Raw genomic sequence first — 22832 nt, forward strand, 5'->3', positions numbered from 1 at the left:
ATCTCAGAATTCTGACTTTGAAACTCAGAATTCTGACTTTGAATCTCAGAATTCTGACTTTGAATCTCAGAACTCTGACTTTGAATCTCAGAATTCTGTAGATTTTTTTTTTTTTTAAACTTACAATTCTGACTTTCAATCTCAGGATTCTGAGTTTCAAACTCAGAATTCTGACTTTTAATCTCAGAATTTTGTTAAAAAAAAAAGTAAACTCAGAATTCTGTAAAAAAAAAAAAAAAAAATGTTTTCAAAATCATAATTCTGTATTTTTTTTTTTATGATGGCCCCAGGGCTCTTCCATACATATTGGCATAAACTGATGAAGACTTTTTTTTTTTGGGATATTGCAAAAAGTAAAAAATATTGTTTTTTTTTTCAAAATTGTCGCTCTTTTTTTGTTTATAGCTCAAAAAATAAAAATCGCAGAGATGATCAAATATCACCAAAAGAAAGCTCTATTTGTCTGAAAAAAAAGGACATCAATTTTGTTTGGGTACAGTGTCCCATGACCGCACATTTGTCAGTTAAATTAACAGTGCCGTATCGCAAAAAATGGCCTGGTCATTAAGGGGCAAATCTTCCGGGGATGAAGTGGTTAATCAGGGCTGGGCAAGGCAAGTCCCTCTCAGGCTCTCATGTCTCATACAACTTGTGATGTGTGACAGTGTACTTACAGTACTCAAATTCGGACTCCTGCAGACAATGCTGCTATGGGGAACTCACTGGGTGCAGAATGGACAGGGTGAGGGTCAATGCCGAGCCTCCAGAACATGGACACAGTGAGAGGCAGGCTGCAACACCTCAGGCAGCGGCAGGTGGACTGTGGACAGCTGCTCAGCTCACACTCAGGCACAGGCAGCTCTCTTCAGACGTGCTCCCTTCCCTCAGGCTCTGAGCCACACTGAAGAAGATGGAAGAGGTGGGTGGGTGGAGGTGGAGCTAATTGACTAGGCGCGGAGGTTGAGCGGTCTGAATGCTGGGGCAGCCGCGGCCTCTGATGTCACTGGTTGCTAGACGCCAGGTGATTCTAGCAACCAGTGCAGCGCACAGCCGACCAGGATCGGCCCTGCTCCTGCTGACTCATTTGACCTCCTCCTGACAGGTAGGGTACGGCCGGGCAGCTACTAAGGTACAGGCAGAGGCGTAACTTGAAGCTTGTCGGCCCTGGTGCAAAAGGTGACCTGCCCCCTCCCCGACTACGACCTGCCGCTTCCACTGCTCATCAAGTAACTCCCAATGCTTGCCAAGATATTCCAAGTGGCTAAAGAGTTATTTCAGATCTTTATTTACATGCTGAGAAAGTAATTCAAAAGATTTTGGAGAAATTGTCCACATTTTGTCATACCTCTCCAATTCTTTTGAATACCCTGAAATAGGGGTAGGCACCCTTTGAGAGGTGGAAATCTACCTGAACAATATGAAAGAGATCAAAGATCACCAACATTCAGCACCTTTTTTAAAGAAATTACCTAGCAAGGCTAACTAAATAGTAAGGAAAACCTGGGAAAAATATAATATAACAAATGTTACTGCAAAATACAAACATAGCCTATCTGAACAGTGGATAGGGTCAGTCTGGGCAGAGGATGGTTTCAGTAGAGCAGAGAATGGCATCAGTAGCGCAGAGGATGGTGTCAGTAGAGCAGAGGAGAGGACAGTGTCAGTAGGGCAGTGGACGGTGTCAGTAGAGCAGAGATTGGTTTCAGTAAGGCAGTGGACGGTGTCAGTAGAGCATAGGGCAGTGGATGGTGTCAGTAGAGCAGTGGACGGAGTCAGTAGAGCAGAGGAGAGGACAGTGTCAGTAGAGCAGAGGACAATGTCAGTAGAGCAGAGGACAGTGTCAGTAGGGCAGTGGACGGTGTCAGTAGAGCAGAGATTAGTTTCAATAGGGCAGTGGATGGTGTCAGTAGAGCATAGGGCAGGAGATGGTGTCAGTAGGGCAGTGGACGGTGTCAGTAGGGCAGTGGACGGTGACAGTAGAGCAGAGGAAGGTGACAGTAGAGCAGAGGACGGTGTCAGTAGAGCAGAGGATGTTGTCAGTAGAGCAGTGGATGGTGTCAGTAGAGCAGTGGATAGTGTCAGAAAGACAGAGGATGGCATCAGCAGGGCAGAGGATGGCGTCAGTAGAGCAGTGGATGGTGTCAGTAGGGCAGAGGACAGTGTCAGAAGAGCAGTGGATGGTGTCAGTAGAGCAGTGGATGGTGTCAGTAGGGCAGTGAATGGTGTCAGTGGGGAAGTGGATGGTGTCAGTAGGGCAGTGGATGGTGTCAGAAGAGTAGTGGATGGTATCAGAAGGGCAGAGGATGGTATCAGTAGGGCAGTGTACGGTGTCAAGTCGGGCAGAGGACGGTGTCAAGTCGGGCAGAGGACGGTGTCAAGTCGGGCAGAGGACGGTGTCAGTAGAACAGAGGATGGTGTCAGTAGAGCAATGGATGGTGTCAGTGGGGCAGTGGACGGTATCAGTAGAGCAGTGAATGGTGTCAGTAGAGCAGTGGATGGTGTCAGTTGGGCAGTGGATGGTATCAGTAGGGCAAAGAACGGCGTCAGTATTTTTTTTTTTTTTACCATTTTATTTTTATCATTTTTTTTAATAGCCCTGTTGGGGAGGCTTTGGTTTGAGGTCTTAACAGACCCCCAATGTCTCACTTATGGGACAGAGATAGGAGATTGAGGACTATGTCCTCAACCTCCATCTCTGAATGAACACAGGGGTCCCCCTACTGCCTGTACACTACAAGACCCAGCATGTCCAGGACTCACCCCTCCCCCATACTGGCTCCTGTCACTCCCCCACATATAGGATGTTCCCAGTACAGGGGGAGTCAGGAGAAGTCGCTCCAGCTAGAGAGCGTATTTATCCCTCAGCGGGCCCCGCCATGACTGAGGACAGGTGGTGGAAGGGGCGGATGTAAGCGAAGAGGGAGTTACATAGTTACATAGTAGGTGAGGTCGAAAAAACAGAATTTTTAAATTACAGTTTACCTGTAAAATCCTTTTCTTTGAAGTACATCAGGGGACACAGAGCCATAGTAGTTACTATGTGGATTATAGGCCACCTTCAGGTGATAGACACTGGCACACCCTAAGACAAGAAGTGCACTCCCTATATAACCCCTCCCACTACTGGGAGTACCTCAGTTTTGTATCCAAGCAATATACATGTATACCAAAGAAGGGAGGGACCTCTGTGTCCCCTGATGTACTTCAAAGAAAAGGATTTTACAGGTAAGCTGTTTTTAAAAATCCTGTTTTCTTTTCATACATCAGGGGACACAGAGCCATAGTAGTTACTACGTGGGATGTCGCATAGCAATGGCAACTGAAGGGAGGGAGACACAACAAAAAAGCTAGGGCATTAAGAGACTGGAAGACCTTATACTGCAGCCTACAGTACACTACGCCCAACGGCAATATCCTTATGACCTTTTACATCGATTTGATAGAATCTAGTAAATGTATGGACTGAAGACCAAGTTGCGGCCTTGCAGATCTGAGCCATGGAGGCCTGGTGATGCACCGCCCAAGAGGCACTAACAGCCCTGGTGGAGTGCGCTTTAATATGAAAAGGAGGAATTTTCTTCTTTAGACCATAAGCTCGAACAATCACTTGACAAATCCATTTGGAAATAGTAGATTTTGAGGCAGCCTGTCCTCTTCTAGGACCTTCTGGCAGTACAAACAAAACATCTGTTTTGCGAATCTAAGCGGTTTCCTTTAAATAGACCTTGACCGCTCTCACTACATCAAGGGAATGCAGTGACTTCTCTTCCCTAGATCGAGGCTCTGGGAAAAAAGAAGACAGAACAATATCCTTGTTTAAATGAAAACCTGTCACTACCTTTGGTACGAATTCAGGATGAGGCCGCAATACCACCTTATCCTTATGCATAATCAAATATGGCTCTTTACAAGATAGAGCCGCCAATTCCGATACCCTCCTGGCAGAGGATATGGCAACCAAAAAGATTATTTTTCTCGTCAAAAGAACCAAGGGAATTTCCCATATAGGCTCAAAAGGCTGTTTCTGTAACGCTGACAAGACTAAATTCAAATCCCAGGATTCAGGTGTGCCCTGACGGGAGGATTAATCCACGTTACCCCCTGAATAAAGCTACGTACCAGAGAGTGAGAAGCAAGAGGCCATTGAAAGAATACTGATAAGGCCGAGACCTGGCCCTTGATAGTACTCAAGGCCAGTTTAATTTCCAATCCTATTTGAAGGAATTCAAGCATCCGACCTATGACATACTTCCTGGGGTGCCAACCCCTGGATCCACACCAGGAGACATATGCCTTCCAGACTCTATAGTTTATGACTCTGGAGGCCGGCTTCCTAGCATTAACTAAAGTAGACACTACTGAAGGAGATAACCCACGGTCCTTTAGAATGTGAGTTTCAATAGCCAAACCGTTAAATTTAGCGTTTGTAAGGTAGGATGGAATACCGGACCTTGTGCGAGAAGATCTGGCCACAACGGCAGGGTCCAAGGGTCCCCTACTGACATCTTTATGATCTCGGCAAACCAAGATCTTCTGGGCCATGCTGGGGCCACCAGAATCACCTCTTTACGTTCCTGCTTGATCCTGCAGAGAAGGCGCGGAAGCAGCAGAACCAGAGAAAACGAATAGATCAGTGAGAACTGATCCCATGGAAAGGCCAAGGCGTCTGTTCCGCACGCTAGCGGATCCTTCGTCCTTGACACAAAGTTGTCGACCTTGTTGTTGTATCTGGACGAGAACAGATCCACGTCTGGAACACCCCATCTTTGACATATCGACCGAAAGATGTCGGGGTGAAGGGACCATTCTCCTGGAAACAATTGCTGGCAACTCAAGTAGTCCGCCTGCCAATTTTCTATCCCTGGAATGAAAATCGCCGATAGGCAAGGAATGTTGCTTTCTGCCCAAGCTAAAACATGATTCACCTCTTTTTGGGCTGCACGACTTCTCGTGCCCCCTTGGTGATTGATGTAGGCCACAACCATGGCATTGTCGGATTGAACCCTGACAGGACAATTCCGTAGTCTGAGCGTCCAGGCCTCTAGGGCCAGACGCACTGTCCAAATTTCTAGAATATTGATGGGCAAGGTCCTTTCTTACTTGGACCACTTCCCCTGGACTGATGCTTCTTCCAGGACTGCACCCCAGCCTAGAAGGCTGGCATCCGTTGTTACCACTTTCCAGGATACTGGTAGAAAGGATTTCCCCTGTTGAAGGTTGCTGGATATCAACCACCAATTGAGGCTCTGACGCACCTCGGGGGGATAAGCGAATTGGTAAGTCCAAAGCCTGGACCTTCTTGTTCCAGGCCGACAGAATGGTGTTTTGTAGCAGTCTTGAATGAAACTACGCATAGGGAACGGCCTTGAAGGAGGCCACCATCTTTCCTAACAATTTCATGCACAGCCGAATGGAAGGATTTCTCTTTGCTTTGACAAGTCGAATCAGTTCCTTTATGGAGCTGATTGTTGCCTGGGGTAAGAATACCTTCTTTTGAACGGTATCTATGATCAGCCCCAAGTACTATAATCTCCTTGACGGTTTTAAGGAGGATTTTTCTAGGTTGAGAACCCAGCCTAGGAATTCCAGGTAGCTTACAGCTGAGATTAAACTTTGGTTTAGACTGGTGACTAATTGATATACTAAAAGCAGATCGTCTAGATAGGCTAGGATAGTTATACCCTGAGCCCTTAACCTGGCTAAAGGAGGCACCAGGATCTTGTGAACACACCCGGTGCGGTGGCTAGACCGAACGGCAGAGCCACAAACTGAAAATGATGATTTTCTACCTCGAAGTGTAGAAATTTCTGATGAGCGGGAAATATCGGCACGTGGATATCGATTGATGCCAAAAATTCTCGGATTGAATCCATGTGAAAGGAACGGATATTAAAGTTCCAGTTCAGATCCTTGAGATCTAGAATGGGTCTTACCTCCCTATTCGGTTTTGGAACCACAAAGAGGTTTGAATGAAACCCTGAACCCTGCTCTTCTGTGGGAACCTCTGATATCACCTTCTGGGACAAGAGATGATCCAGAGCTGGAAAGAGAGACTTCCTTTTCCCTGGATCTCTGGGAACGTTTGATTTTAAAAAACGGGGAGTTTGTAACCTAGAGAAATTGAGGAAGCCACTCATCTGTCTTGACATTGTTCCTGCCAGATCTTTGAAAATTGTAGAAGCCTTCCCCCCACCCGAGCTAGTGGGGGGCGCCCCTTCATAAGGAGGCTTTAGTATTTTGCTTTGCGGGCTTCCTGCCCCAAGTCCTCTTTTGGACCTGAGACTGCCCCTGAGGTCTTCCTCTTGAGCTCGACTGTGGAGGCCATCGAGACTGTCTGGAGGCAGATGCTACTGGCACTGGAGAAGATGCACGTTTAAAGGAAAAATGCTTAAACTTCTTTTTCACTGGTAAAAGAGAACTTTTCCCATTAGAAATCCTTTGGATACATTTATCTAAATCGTCTCCAAATAACCGTTCACCATGAAATGGGAAGTTGGCCAAGAGCTTTTTACACGCCGATTCGGCTGACCAATTTTTCAACCATAGGACTCTGCGCGTATGTACCAGTCCTAGCATAAGCCGTGAGGCTTGAATAATAGATTCTTTCATAGCATCCACCGTAAAACATAGTGCTTCTGATATTCTGGCCCATAGCTGGGCCTGCTGATCAGGAATAATCTTAAGTATCTCTACAAACTGGTCCTTTATGGGCTGAGATACTTCAATAGCCGCAAGAGCTGGCTGCACCACTGAACGTGCAAGAGAAATGTTGTTCTTAAAAAGAAATTCCAACTTTTTATCTGTTGGATCCTTCAACATTTGCACATTGTCTACAGGACAAGTGAGGTTTTTATTTACCGAGGAGATCACAGCATTTATTGCTGGAACCCCCCATTTCTTATAGAATTCCTCCTCCATAGGATAAAGCATAGAAAACTTTTTTGGAGGAAAAAACTGTTTATCTGGGTGTTCCCACTCAGAATACATCAGCTTTTTTAGCCATGAATGGATAGGAAAGGCATCCCCAGATTGGGGAGGCTCTAGTGATCCCAAACCAGAGGTGGGTTCATCAATAGACTGTGCTACAGGCAGCAAAAAAGTTGAGCGAACCAACTTAGTAAGGGAGTGTACCAACAGTCTTTCTTGTGAGACTGCTCCCTTCATATTAGGATCCTCGGAAGAGGAGATATCAGCGTCTTCCTGATCTTTTGGAAGAACTTCCTGATCCCCTGCCCCTTGCTCCTCAGTATGAGGGTCCTGAGCACTGGATGGGGATCTGCTACGCTTGGACCCACTATGGGAAGCGAACATAGCATCAATCTTCTGTTCCAAACTTAAAATTGTAGAAGAAAAAACTCCTGAGTGATATATATAGGGGCTGAAGTGTCCAGTGCTGCTGGAGTGTTCGGCTCCTGACACAGCGCTGTTTCCAGCATGAGGCAGTGAGTGCTCAATACAGCCCTGGTGACACATAGGCATGACAACATTATTATTTTTAAAGGAGACATTCATAAGAAAATTCAAAGGATTTCTTAGAAAAATCCACTTACCTTTCCTGCCGCAGGGTTTTCTGTGGTAAACCAACAGACCCAATCTTCACCCTTCACGGTGGGTTCTGTTAATCCTTCAGGAGCTGGGGATCCTCAGGAAACCCTCTATCCTGGACCTGCAACAGCACCCTGCCAGTAAAACTTTATGGCCTCACTACCAAAAAGTACTGGATCCCAGGGTCCAGCTCTCTAAAAAGAGAATCATTCACAGGCAAAACCTTGTTTCTTCAGATTCGAGGCCTGGGTACCATTCAATCTGGCCAAAAATAAGATACTTTGAATGGATCTGGTCAGCATGGCTAGCCCCAGCAAGGATTGCTCCAGTGGAGCTCAGCACAGCACATCTTTACTCGTGACCAACACCTTAGACACTGGCGAAAAAACGAAGTACTCCCAGTAGTAGGAGGGGTTATATAGGGAGTGCACTTCTTGTCTTTGGGCGTGCCAGTGTCCATCACCTGTAGGTGGCCTATAACCCACATAGTAACTACTATGGCTCTGTGTCCCCTGATGTATGAAAAGAAAAGACACAAGTCCATCAAGTCCAACCTATGTGTGTGATTATATGTCGGGATTACCTTGTATATCCCTGTTTGTTGTGGTCGTTCAGGTGCTTTTCTAATAGTTTCTTGAAACTATCGATGCCCCCCGCTGAGGCCACCGCCTGTGGAAGGGAATTCCACATCCTTGCCACTCTTACAGTAAAGAACCCTCTACGTAGTTTAAGGTTAAACCTTAAACTACCTTAAACTTTTCTTCTAATTTTAATGAGTGGCCACGTGTCTTTTTAAGTTCCCTTACGTGAAAAAGTTTTATCCCTATTGTGGGGTCACCAATACGGTATTTGTAATTTGAAATCATATCCCCTCTCAAGCGTCTCTTCTCCAGAGAGAATAAGTTCAGTGCTCGCAACCTTTCCTCATAACTAATATCCTCCAGACCCTTTATTAGCTTTATTGCCCTTCTTTGTACTCGCTCCATTTCCAGTGCATCCTTCCTGAGGACTGGTGCCCAGAACTGGACAGCATACCCCAGGTGCGGCCGGACCAGAGTCTTGTAGAGTGGGAGAATTATCGTTTTATCTCTGGAATTAATCCCCTTTTTAATGCATGGCAATATTCTGTTTGCTTTATTAGCAGCAGCTTGGCATTGCATGCCATTGCTGAGCCTATCATCTACTAGGACCCCCAGGTCCTTTTCCATCCTAGATTCCCTCAGAGGTTCTCCCTTAGTGTACAGATTGCATTCGTATTTTTGCCACCCAAATGCATTATTTTACATTTTTCTACATTGAACCTCATTTGCCATGTAGTTGCCCACCCCATTAATTTGTTCAGATCAATTTGCAAGGTTTCCACATCCTGCGGAGAAGTTATTGCCCTGCTTAGCTTAGTATCGTCCGTTCAATTCAATACAGAGATTGAACTGTTTAGCCCATCCTCCAGGTCCTTTATGAACAAATTAAACAGGACTGGTCCCAGCACAGAACCCTAGGGGACCCCACTACCCACTCCTGACCATTCCGAGTACTCCCCACTTATCACCACCCTCTGAACTCGCCCTTGTAGCCAGTTTTCAATCCATGTATTCACCCTATGGTCCATGCCAACGGACCTTATTTTGTACAGTAAACGTTTATGGGGAACTGTGTCAAATGCTTTTGCAAAATCCAGATACACCATGTCTACGTGCCTTCCTTTATCTAGATGGCAACTCACCTCCTCATAGAAGGGTAATAGATGGTTTGGCAAGAACGATTCTTCATGAATCCATGCTGATTACTACTAATGATACCGTTCTCATTACTAAAATCTTGTATATAGTCCCTTATCATCCCCTCCAAGAGTTTACATACTATTGATGTTAGGCTAACTGGACTGTAATTCCCAGGGATGTATTTTGGGCACTTTTTTAAATATTGGTGCTACATTGGCTTTTCTCCAATCAGCTGGTACCATTCCAGTCAGTAGACTGTCAGTAAAAATTAGGAACAATGGTCTGGCAATTACTTGACTGAGTTCCCTAAGTACCCCCGGGTGCAAACCATCTGGTCCCGGTTTCCCAAGTCTAATTTTAATTCTGTCCTCTGTTAACCATGGAGGTCCTTCCTGTGATGTGTCATGAGGTTAAACACTGCAGTTTTGGTTACTGAAGTTTTGGTTACCCCCGATTCCCTCGTGAAGACAGGAGAAGAATAAATTCAATACGTTCGCCATCTCCCCATCCTTTGTAACCAGATGTCCTTCCTCTTTCTTTATAGGGCCAATATGGTCTGTCCTCCCTTTTTAGGTTTACATACTTAAATAATTTCTTGGGATTTTATTTGCTCTCCTCCGCTATTTGTCTTTCATGTTCTATCTCAGTCGTCCTTATTGCACCCGTACATTTCTTGTTGCATTCTTTATAAAGTCTGAATGCTGATGATGATCTCCCAACCTTGTATTTTTTGAAGGCCTTCTCCTTTGCTTTTATATGCATTTTACATTGGAGTTAAGCAATCCAGGACTTTTGTTCGCTCTTTTAAATTTATTACCCAATGGAATGCATTGGTTAATGCCCTTATTTAATATGCTCTTAAAGCAAACCCATTTCTCCTCCGTATTCTTTGTTCCTAAGATTTTATCCCAATTTATGCCTTCTAGCAAGGTTAGTAGTTTAGGGAAGTTGGCTCTTTTGAAATTCAGTGTCTTAGTATTCCCCTTATGTTTCCGATTTGTGTGGTTTATACTGAAGCCAATTGACCTGTGATTGCTGTTACCTAAATTGCCCCGTATTTCCACATCCGTGATCAGGTCTGTATTGTTGGTAATCAGTAGATTCAGTAACGCTTTATTTCTAGTTGGTGCGTCTACCATCTGACCCATAAAATTGTCCTGCAAGACATTTAGGAACTGGCAAGCCTTAGATGAATGCGTGGTTCCCTTCGCCCAGTCTATGTCTGGATGATTAAAATCCCCCATTATGATAACACTTCCCATCCTTGCTGCTAATCCAAATTGTGATATATCTGTCTCCCCTTCCTCCCTCAGGATAGGGGGGCCTATAGCATACTCCCAGTATTATTTTCCCCTTAGCTTCATACCTTGGAGCTCTACCCATAAGGATTCCACCTCCTCCCTAGCTCCCTTAGTGATGTCATCGCTCACATTCACTTGTACATTATTCTTGATATATAGGCATAGCCCTCCCCTTTTTTACCCTCTCTATCCTTGCGATAAAGGGTATACCCTTGAATGGTTGCCAGCCAATCATGAGAGCTGTTGAACAAGGTCTCTGAAATTCCCACAAAATCCAAATCCTCCTCGTAAAACAGTATTTCTGTTTCACCCATCTTGTCCACCAGGCTCCTGGCATTGGTGAACATGCCACGTAGTTTAGACCGGTCGCATATTATCCTCTTATTGGGTGTTCTGAGATTGCAACTAGGACTTGCTACTATACTTATCTTGGGTTTATGTGCTTTGGTCAACCTACCACTAATGCCCCCAATACTACCCTCTGGAATATGTTCCGCACTGAAATTCTCTACCTCCCCCCCTATCGCCTAGTTTAAAACCCCTCTAACTTTTTGGCCATCTTCATTCCCAGCTGATCTGCACCCTCCTCATTTAGGTGCAGTCCATCCCTTCTATAGTACTGGTTATTGACTGAGAAGTCAGCCTAGTCCACCGGGAACCCAAACCCCTCCTTACTACACCAGCTCCTCAGACACTTGTTTACTTTCCTAATCTCCCTCTGCTTTTTTGTGTGGCTTGATGTACCGGTAGTATTCCTGAGAATACTACCTTGGAGGTCATTTTCCTCAATTTAGCTCCCAAGATCACTAAAATCGTTCTTTAGGACACTTCATCTGCTTCTGACTTTGTCATTGGTGCCAACGTGCACCATGACAGCTGGGTCTTCCCCAGCCCCTCCCAGTAATCTGTCCACCAGATCCGGTATGTGCCAAACCCGAGCACCCAGTAGACAACATACAGTTGTATGTACAGGTCTTTGTTACAGATTGCCCCCTCTGTCCTTCTTAGAATTGAGTCCCCTACCACCAGAATCTGTCTTTCCTTTCCCTTCGCCCCCCCCCACTCTCACTGGAGGAGTTCTTCCTCCGGCAGCTAGCAGAGTCTCTCAGCTGCAGCAGTGCTGACCCCTGACTGGTTTCACCAATGTCACTCAATGGAGCCTACTTATTGGGATGCTCCAGCCCTGGATCGGCCTCCCTGGCACTTCCCCCTCTACTCTTCCTGACTGTCACCCATCTACTCTTACCTAGTGCCTGCGCCTCTTTGTCTCCACCTGCCTCTGTGCTGGCCCCTGCCGGCACCTGCCGTGTATGTTCCAGGCTCTCCTTTAGTATGGAGGGACTTCTCAGTGCTGACAGTTGCTTCCCCAGATTCAGAACCTGGGCTTCCAGGGAAACAATGTGCTTACATTTTGCACAGCAGTATTCACCCTCGATCTGATGGTCAAGGAACACATACATGCCGCAAGATGTACACCAAGTCGCCTCTCCACAACTGCCGGGCATCATACCTATTAATTTAATGAGGATTGGGGATTATACCCTGTACAAATTACCTAACAACTAGCTTCCTGACACTAATACTCAACAAGACAATACACAGGTGCTCAACAAGACAATACACAGGTACTCAACTAGACAATCCACAGGTATTCGTAGATCTACGTGCACTCGCAGACCTATGTGCATTTGCAGACCAACGTGCACTCGCAGACCAACGTGCACTCGCAGACCTACGTGCACTCGCAGACCTATGTGCACTGGCAGACCAACGTGCACTCGCAGACCAACGTGCACTCGCAGACCAACGTGCACTTGCAGACCTGTGTGCACCTGCAGACCTACGTGCACCCGCAGACCTATGTGCACTCACAATAAACAAGTACACAGTACACAATACACAAGTACTAACGATCCACACACACTACTCAGACAACACTTAGGTACTCACACTACACAGGTACTATGACCCCTGTTATAACCTCCTGTTTTCAACTCTTGTTTTTAACTCACCACTTAGTCCAGTTCCACTTGGACAGAGTTCCAGCAGGTTCAAAATGAGTTCTACAGAAATGTATATAGGCCTCAAGCACCTGTGGCCAATTAACCACTCCCCTTAATTAGTAATAAAAAAAAAAAAACAAAACAAAAAAGTGCCAGAAAAGGTGTTAAAAATCTGCAAGGAAAAGCCCCAAAAAGAACCTAAAATGCAACACAGCAATCACTAGCAGTCAAAAGCAAAACTTGTTCACACTCTCCACTCAAGGTCCCCACTGTCTAGCCTCCAACCAACAAGTCTGGTTGAAGAGACACCAGTGGCAGCTGACTTGGATGGAGGGGTGAGGGGAGGAGACAGGGGACATTTTAGAGTGGCCTTTTATTGTGGCCAGCCTAAGGCACACCTGTGCAATAATCATGCTGTCTAATCAGCATCTTGATATTCCACACCTGTGAAGTGGAAGGATTATCTTGGCAAAGGAGAAGTGCTCATGAACACAGATTTAGATAGATTTGTGAACAATATTTGAGAGAAATAGGCCTTTTGTGTACATAGAAAAAGTCATAGATCTTTAAGTTCAACTCATGATAAATAGGGGCAAACAAAAAAGTGTTGCGTCTATAATTTTGCTCAGTGTACATATAATAGGGTGGATTTACTAAATGCAATTTGGTGGAGTTATTAAATGTAATGGGTGGATTTACTAAAGGCACATAAACTGAGCACTTTGCAAGTGAAGTTGCTGCAGAGTTTAGTAAATTAGGGGGGTCTCTGCTGACTTCCATCATCCAAACATGTACAAGGAAAAATGCATTTAAAAAAAAAAATCCTTCCATGTGATTGCATATCCTTTGTAAAGTGAAGTTTTACCTCATTTACTAAACTCTGCAGCAACTTGCATAGTGCAAAGTTTATTTACCTTAAAGTAGAACTATAGGCAAAACTTTTTTTTCCATTTTGAATATTTTTTGCCATCTGTGTCCCATTGAGGATATTTACCTTCAATTCCTGTCCCATAGCCAAACAGGAAGTTAGAGAAAATCCCTACAAAAAAAAGAGAATACCTTGGGACCCCCAGGTCACCAGAACTAGTATTCCCATTGGAAGATTTCCCCTCTATTACTTTTCTGGGGACAACCCTGGCACTGATACGGTTGCTGGCTTTAGTAAAGGAAGGCTGCAAGAGCAGGAGCTCCTCCTATGTTTTATAATTTTTTTATGTCCCTAATGGAAGAGTCAGTGTATTAGGTGTCTTGGTGACAACAGGTGTTGTGGTAACAGAAGACAAAAGTGAACTAAATATAGAAAAGACTTTGCACAGTGGAGCCCCTTCCTTTTCTCCTTCTTCCCCCCACTGCAGTGTTGCTGACACCGGAGTTTCACAGGTACTCCAGCAGAGGGCTTATAGGCCGAAATCAACAAACCATCTACTGACTACATACAACAGAGGCATTACCAGCAAACTTGAACTCACAGATGCATTAACTTACCTGTCCTGAGGTGAGAGTTCTGGGAGACTGCATTATATTAATTGTATGAAGTTTTTATGGGCAATACCACTATATTTATTAATGAGAAGCCAGCTATTGGAATTTGATCTACTCCATCACCCGTGACTTTATAATATCACCGTATTCCCCAGGAGGACCTGGCATTTCCATCCATCCCCTCCTTTTTTGGACTATTTAGTTATACTGCACATTGATTAATATATATGTTTATATTAATATTTCATCAGCAATACTTAACTAATTACTATCAATATTTTATCAACATCACTTTACTAGTATTGCTGTGATCTCTACTAGCCCTTTATATATGTTTTTACTAGCTATGAATTTATGATTTTTTTTTTTTTTTATTATTTTACTGAATGCACTTTATGTGATTTTGGTAGACCTGTTATCAACTTTCACTTTATCACACCTAGAGGAGATATCCCTAGTATATTGGATCACTGCGCGAAATCACCTTTTGTTTATTGTTGAGCTTTTATTGGTGTCACTGTGAACACTTTAGATTTTGCTGCAATCCATTTTTATTTTCATTTTTATAACTTAATTTTGATGTGATACACATTCTAGATAGCGCAAAGGCACATTTACCACTTTAGCACTAATCATCAGTGTCACTAATCATCAATGTCCTGATTATCAGTGCAGCTACAAAAGTGTCCATCAGTGCCTCTTCATCACTGCTGCCCATCAGTGCTACCTATCAATGACCCCTATAAGTACCACCTCATCAGTGCCTATCAGTGCTCCCCCATCACTACCGCCCATCAACGCTGCCTATCAGTGCTCATCAGTGCCAGCTCATCAGTGCCTATCAGTACAGCCTCATCAGTCCCACCTTATCAGTGCCGCCCATCAGTGCCGCCTATCAGTCCCTATCAGTACAGCCTATCAGTGCCCATCAGTACCCATCAGTACCCATCAGTACAGCCTATCAGTGCAGCCCCATCAAAGTACATCAGTGAAGGAGAAAAATTATCTGTTTGCAAAATGTTATAACAGAAAGTAATTAAAAAAAAAATCAAAATTTTTGGTCTTTTTTCATTTGTTTAGCAAAATATGAAAAACACAGTGGTGATTAAATACAACTAAAAGAAAGCTAAACTAAAAGAAAGCTCTATTTGTGTAAAAAAAATGAGAACTTTTCATATGGGTACAGTGTTGCATGGCCGCGCAATTTTCGTTGCTGAAAATTGAAAAGCTGAAAATTGACCTGGGCAGGAAGGGGGTGAAAGTGCCCAGTAGGCAAGTGGTTATACATATGTAACAACAATTAAAATCTCTTATTCCTCCATATTTTTGTCTGGGGCTTCTTTCTGTATTTTTTATGGGTTCAACAATGAAAACCTGACTTAAAAACTTAAAGCTGAACTCCAGGCACAAGAACTTTAATTTAACTACTGTATTTATCGGTGTATAACACGCACTTTTTTCCCCTTAAAATCAGGGGAAAATCGTGGGTGCGTGTTATACGCCGATCCCCGCCGATCTCCGCTGATTGTGAGCGTAGCGGAGCGATCGCCGCTGAGATACACATAGCCGGGTGTACTCGGCTCTTCTCGGCCCCGCTCACAGTCACACCCAGTCCCGCCATTGGACCTGTGTTATGTCCATCATAGGGCGGGACTTGGTGTGACTGTGAGCGGAGCCGAGAAGAGCAGAGTACACTCGGCTATGTGTATCTCGGCTCCGCCCAGTCCCTGCGATCTCGGGGGCACTCGCTCTGCTCCCCTCAGTCCCTGCGATCTCGGCGGCGCCAATTTTAAATCCATCCAAGGCTGCAATGGACACTGGGGGCAAGGCTGCACTGGGTCAAGGCTGCAATGACAAGGCTGCACTGACAAGGCTGCAATGGACACTGGGGCAAGGCTGCACTGGGGCAAGGCTGCACTGACAAGGCTGCAATGACACTGACAAGGCTGCAGATGGACACTGATAAGGCTGCATTGATGGGCATTTAAATGTAAGGTTTTTTTCCCTTAAACTTCCCTCCTAAAAGTTTTTTACTTAAAATTCCCTCCTAAACTTGGGGTGCGTGTTATACGCGGATAAATACGGTACTTAAGAGGTACCTGTATGTCTCTGGACTTTTGTTATACTGGGATAATGCTTGCAGCCACAGGCATCACCCCGGTATCCTTTATTGGAGCTGACGGTCGGCTCTCTTGTAATAGCAATCAGAGCAGCTAACTAGCAGCTCGATTGTTTTTTCAAGCAGCAGGAGGAGATGCCCCGCCTCCCGCAGCTTGGTTATGCTCTCCTGTTCCACCGAGAGACCCAAGTGACCGCGAACGGCTTTGATCGGCTGTTCCAGGGGCGGAACTACCACCATAGCGACCCATGCGGGCGCTATGGGGCCCGCAGCCGAGTGGGGCCCAGTGAGGATGAGAGCACCGCTGGCACAGTCTCCCAGCCAGGGGAAGAGAGAGGAGAGGAAGAGCTGAATTGCCTGATGTAATAGCTTTCATTAAAACTTCCAGTGTTCCTGGGGCTCACGTCACATAGCTCCACCTCTTGGCATGGCGCCTTTGATAGACAGAACGGAGATCCAATGTGGGACATGTGACGTCATCAAAGGCGTCGGGCCAAGAGGTGGGGCTATGTGACGATGAGCCCCGGGAAGACGGGAAATTCAAATTAAAGCTATTACAGCGGGCAATCCTGCTCTCTGCTGATCTGGGTGGCTTGCCTCTTCCTCTGCATACGTGAGGCTGTATGGGGCACAGGCAGACCAGGCTGCATGGGGCACAGGTCACGCTGCATGGGGCACAGGTCACACTGCATGGGGCACAGGTCACGCTGTATTGGTCACGCTGCATGGGGCACAGGTCACGCTGTATTGGTCGTGCTGCATGGGGCACAGGTCACGCTGCATAGGGCACAGGTCACGCTACATTGACACTAGGGCAGCTGTTGGGGGGGGGCTGTTTGCAGGGGGGCCCCATACAACATTTTGCTATGGGGCCCTGCTATTTCTAGTTGCACCCCTGGGCTGTTCGTTATAGTAACCCGGAAGCAATGACATGACATGACATCACTTCAGGTTTACGCGTATGCCAACTGTGCCATTTTATAAATATCAAAAGTATTCAAAAACACAGATCTTGGTGCTTTTAAGGGCAGAAGAGGGATTTGGGGTCTTGGGGACCCCAGATACCTTCATAAAGATTACCTGTCACATGCTATTGCTGTCACAAAGGATGCTTACATTTCTTCTGATACCAATAAAAGTGATCCAAAAATAGTAATTGAAAGCAAAAGTGTAAAAATAAAAAAATAAAGAAAATTCATAATTAAAAAAAAAAAAAATTAATATGCCCTTGTCCCCCTGTGCTGGCATGCAAAGGCGAATGCGCACGTCGTTCCCGCACGCAAATAGCGATCATCCCACACGTGTGAGGTATTTCTGCAAACATCAGATCATGGGCAGTGATTCTAGCACTAGACCTCCTCTGTTAATCTAAAATGGTAACCTGTAAAGGCTTTTAAAGCATCGCCCATGGATAGTAAAATGTATGTAATTTGTCGCTATTGCAAGGGCGTGTGCAGTTTTAAAGCATGACATGTTTGGTATCTATTTACTCAGCGTAACATCAATTGAAAAAATTAGGTAATGTATTGTGTTTTTGCATTAAAATTAAAAACATACATTTTAAAAAAATAAATAAATACGGTTGAAAAAAACTGTGTGACATAAAAAATTGCAACACCCACCAACTTAATCTCTATGACCTCTGCTTTAAAAGAATAATATAACTTTTGGGGGGGCAGGAGCACCGAAGAGGGACCCAAGAAGAGGAGGATCTGGGCTGCCCTGTGCAAAACCACTCCACAGAGCAGATAAGTATAACATGTTTGTTATTTTTATAGAAAAAAAAAAAAAACAAACGAGACTTTACAATCACTTTAACTTGTTCCAAATGCACCTAATGCTACATATACTTTTATTTGGGTGTGTTGTATCTAATCAACCATTGAAGAGCTGTACCCTTGGTCACAACAGAAATGCATTATCTGTAAAATGACCTGCAGGGAAACTCTGCTCGACACAACCTCCAAGTAGGAGTAACACATAACACAACCTCCAAGAGTTATACCGCGTACACACGATTGGACTTTACGGCAGGCTTTGTCCGGCGGACTTTTCAACGGACTTTACGATGGACATTCCGAATGAACGGACTTGCCTACACACAATCAACCAAAGTCCGACGGATTTGTACGTGATGACGTACGACCGGACTAAAACAAGGAAGTTCATAGCCAGTAGCCAATAGCTGTCCTAGCGTCGGTTTTTGTCCGTCGGACTAGCATACAGACGAGCAGACTTTTCGACCGGACTCGAGTCCATCGGACAGATTTGAAACATGTTTCAAATCTAAGTCCGTCAAACTTTTGAGAAAACAAAGTCCGCTGGAGCCCACACACAATCGAATTGTCCGACGAAATCCAGTCCGCCGGACCAAGTATGCCGTAAAGTCCAATCGTGTGTACGCGGCATAAGGCTACTTTCACACTGAGACACTTTACAGGGGCTATAGCGCTAAAAATAGCGCCTGCAAAGCGCCTGTAAAGCTCCTCTCCTCTCACTCCAGTGTGAAAGCCCGAGTGCCAATCCACTGTGTGACTTTCCCTGCAACAGCTGGCTGGCTTTCAGCTGCTGCAGGGAGAGACACACAGGGGTTAGTTCCTGTAAATGTCCCCCCACTGCACTGATCACCCTCCCTCTGAATCATCCTCTTCCCCCTGCAGCTGCCCAGGCCCCTATGTGTGTGTGCCCCCCTTGGTCCTGCAGTGCCTCCAGCTTCCCTCCTCTTCCACCTGCTGCTGCGGGCACACAGGGGGATCTTTAGGATGGAAAACAGAGGAAGGAGCCCCTTTGTCCACTCACTCACTGTTGCATGCGTTTTTGTTTTTTTTCAAGCCACGTGATTAAAGCCTGTGACTGTAATTGGCTTAAAAAAGGTTGGGCTTGAGGTGCAGTGAACCCATCCACTTGTGACGCTAACTAATCAATATTCACTATGGTCTTCCGGCTTCTCCTCCCTGCCAATCAGGACAGGAGGCGGATGGGGTTGGCTGGAAGGAGAAGCCGAGGAAGCCCACTTGTGAGATTGCGATTGCCTTGTTGGAATGGAGGGCTGCAGATTGAGCGGATCTGGACCGATGAGACTCCGCTCCCTTGGGAACCCATGAGTATATGACTGCCTGCCATATCTTCTACAATTCCCAGCAGTGTCTTCTGATACCTTGATTTATTCTGTTCCCCCCAGAACTGAATACCTCATGTAGCCTTTTCAGAATCGTGCTCCATCACACTCTTAGTACCCTTTATTGTGGATATACTTAATATCACAAGTGCAAAGAGCTGCCTCAAGCTATATTGTATACCTGGACACAGGACTCCTTTGCAGACTGCTCCAAGCTTTCTTATTCTTTTTATTACTCGACAGTATTGAACACTCCCTCATTTTGTATGTCACTACTATTGATCCATAAGAACCCTCCAAGACTTGCAGTGTGAATTCTGTTTGATAGACTAATGCCCCGTACACACGGTCGGATCTTCCGACGGAAAATGTGTGATAGGACCTTGTTGTCGGAAATTCCGACCGTGTGTAGGCTCCATCACACATTTTCCATCGGATTTTCCGACACACAAAGTTTGAGAGCAGGATATAAAATTTTCCGACAACAAAATCCGTTGTCGGAAATTCCAATCGTGTGTACACAAATCCGACGGACAAAGTGCCACGCATGCTCAGAATAAATAAAGAGATGAAAGCTATTGGCCACTGCCCCGTTTATAGTCCCGACGTACGTGTTTTACGTCACCGCGTTTAGAACGATCGGATTTTCCGACAACTTTGTGAGACCGTGTGTATGCAAGACAAGTTTGAGCCAACATCCGTCGGAAAAAATCCTAGGATTTTGTTGTCGGAATGTCCGAACAAAGTCCGACCGTGTGTACGGGGCATAACTGCCTTGCCACTACATGACTTACCACCTGGCGTATATTCAGGAGCGGGCGGTCCATATGAAGAAGCGCAGGGGCGCCGCCCCCCTAGTTTGCTTCTGTGGCACCGGACTTGTAGATTTCTATGAGTGTTTTTATTTTCAAGCCACATGATTAGAGCCTGAGGCTCTAATTGGCTTGAAAAAGGTTGGGCTCAGGGTGCAGAGCACTGAGCCCTGAACCCACCAATGTGTGACACTAGCGAATCAATATTTGCTATTGTCTTCCGGCTTCTCCTTCCAGCCAATCAGGACAGGCGGCGGATTGGATTGGCCAGACAGAGAAGCCGCGGTGCGGCGACCGTGGGGGGATGAGTGCGGACCTGGGGAGGTTTGTTTGCAGCCCCCCCAATAAAAGTTTAGCACCAGCTGCCAAACTCCTGAAGACTTGCCCGGCAGTGTTCCCTGCTGTCCTCTCCTGCTCTTGTTCAGGACACCCCTTGGGTTGTGTGGGGGTTCCTTCCCAGCTCCGAGCCCCTGGCCCAAGGTCACCCCCCCCCAGACTGGGGGGCTCCCTCCAAGGCCCCGACAGCCTATCACTCCATCTCTCAGTTCTTCCACCCCAACAACTTCTCCCCAGCTGGGCTGACTCAAGGTATTTAAGGAGGCCTGCCCCCTGCCAATCCTAGTTGGGGATAGGTCAGGGCTTCTTACCACACCCCAGACAGCTTCACCTCTCTTCCCCTCCTCTGCCTTCAGAATCTTCTGAGAGCCAGAGGGAGGTAACCAAGAAGTGACACTGCCTGTGAGTTACCAGTCTGCTCTAAACCACTGCCACCCCCACAGATCAAAACAAACAGGCCTAGCTAAAGCTAGGCCTGCCTAAATTTACCTGCACTTGCCAAAAATCTAACTTTAGCACCTACCTAGAATAGAGGATGCTACACTTGTAAAAAGAACTCATTCACATGGGCTCTCTGGTCTATATAGTATGAATGATCAGTTTGTGCAGCTTGAGCTACCTGTTTGTTACTCTATGAGGACGCAGTGGCTGTACCAACACAGCCACAAGTCCTAATTTGACAGGTGTGCAGGTGTGAGTGAGTGGCCCCAAATGCACACTGACTGAATTTGGGGGCCATACACCTGCATCCACACGTCCGTAGAGGTCCCCATGGCATAACCTAGCTTGCCTACGCACAGCTCCAGACACTTATTTACTCACAAAGCTTTATTTATTAACTCAGTACAGTTATTTTATGTTTCTGACCACTAATAATAATTTGAGTGTATTTTTTAGCAAAAAAATGTTTTAGATATTTGGTGGGATGGGGTCCATATCAGGTAGGCTGTATGGGGCCCCGTGGTTTCTAACAGCAGCCCTGGTTTCCTCTATGAATGAGCTTCCTGTGCTGCTGTTTGTTGGGATCACCGCAGAGCCTGGTCCAGCTCTGTGACGTCAGCTGACATGGACTTTAGCTCGCTGTCTGCTGAATCTGGGTCACATGAGTGCAGAACAAAGTACAAAGTGGGAAAAAGAGCTTTGGCCCTACTTCTCGCCCGCTGAAGTACATAGGGCCAAGCCAAACTCTAGGCTCTTGGTTACAGCTCGCTATTCCCATTGTTCGGCTGTCAAAGAAAAATTTCACATCTCCCTCTGAATGTGTGTCAGCCGCACCTGTACCGCTCTCTGAAAAGTGATCCACCACAGTAAGGATGAGCTCCGGCGTGTTCGGACACTCCACGTGCAGAGCCCTCCAGGAAGTTGGCATTGCGCTGCGCTAATCATAGGCAGTGAGACATTGTCCGATGCGTGGCTGCAGAGATCGGGAAATACCTCACTGCCTGTGATTAGCGCAGCGCCGTGCCGACTTCCTGGCGGGCTCTGCACGTGGAGTGTGCGAACACGCAGGAGCTCATCCTTACACCACAGAATGCTTTTCACAGACCGTTGCACGTGTAATGGAGCCCAGACAGCAATTTTTCCCTACAAATGTCTTATGACAGAACCTGGTGGCTCTATGACACAATCTGCAAGAGAATGTACAGGAGAAATATGTAGTTTTGTGATTCATGGCTGTGTTTTGATACCTATGACAACATGGAGGAACATACAAACTCCATGTAGACGTGCCCCTGCTGTGAGGCGTCTCCATTGATGTTTGTAATGGAGAGGTGCATTGTGGGAGGAGAGGGGACAAGATGACAGGAGGAGTTGTCACCCTCATGTGACGGGCACGCGCCTCCTCTCTCTCCCCCTCATGTGACGGGCACGCGCCTCCTCTCTCTCTCTCTCTCACTGAACTTTCATCATCTCCCTCCCCAACTCCTCCCCCTTCTCCAGCACCGGCGGGGGCGCGCACAGGGGGTCTCGGGCGCGCACTGACTCAGTACAGAGTGTCCGATGGGCGGGAGCGCGCGGCTCCGGCCTGTCTATTGGTGGTGATAGGGTGAAGATGGCGCCGGGCGGATGGAAATCCTAATGACAGTCTCCAGGATCGCTTCTATCTGTACCATGGTAAGTGTGGGAGGCCTGGGAGCTGGATCCGGGGGGAGGGCTGCAGGGGACGGACAGCCGGTGTAGGGGACGGGGCGGAGTCCACTCTGCGGTGTGCGGAGTTACGAGAGGCCGGGGATGAGCTGAGGCCTAATGCTGGCTGGCAGGTGGAATGGGAAGTCACGGGGGAGAGCGGGGCCTGGAGATATAGGGCCTGTCCGCCAGGGAAGAGTACTGACAGCACACCCCACATCAGGGTCAGGTGTGAGGAGGGGATTAGAGATCCAGGTGTGAGGAGGGG

The 22832-nt window shown here is 46.3% G+C and overlaps 1 protein-coding gene across 1 annotated transcript in view; it reads left to right on the plus strand.

Annotated features, from left to right (window-relative positions):
- Window positions 1–22279: 22279 nt before the first annotated feature.
- USP12 (ubiquitin specific peptidase 12) overlaps window positions 22280–22832 on the plus strand; it is a 103105-nt gene continuing 102552 nt past the window's right edge. The window contains exon 1 of the mRNA XM_073613399.1: window positions 22280–22552. Coding sequence (XP_073469500.1) covers window positions 22505–22552 — 48 coding nt within the window. The 5' untranslated portion in view covers window positions 22280–22504. The remainder of the gene's footprint in view (window positions 22553–22832) is intronic.

Source organism: Aquarana catesbeiana, linkage group LG02 (genome assembly GCF_042186555.1).
Source record: "Aquarana catesbeiana isolate 2022-GZ linkage group LG02, ASM4218655v1, whole genome shotgun sequence".
Lineage (NCBI taxonomy): Eukaryota > Metazoa > Chordata > Amphibia > Anura > Ranidae > Aquarana > Aquarana catesbeiana.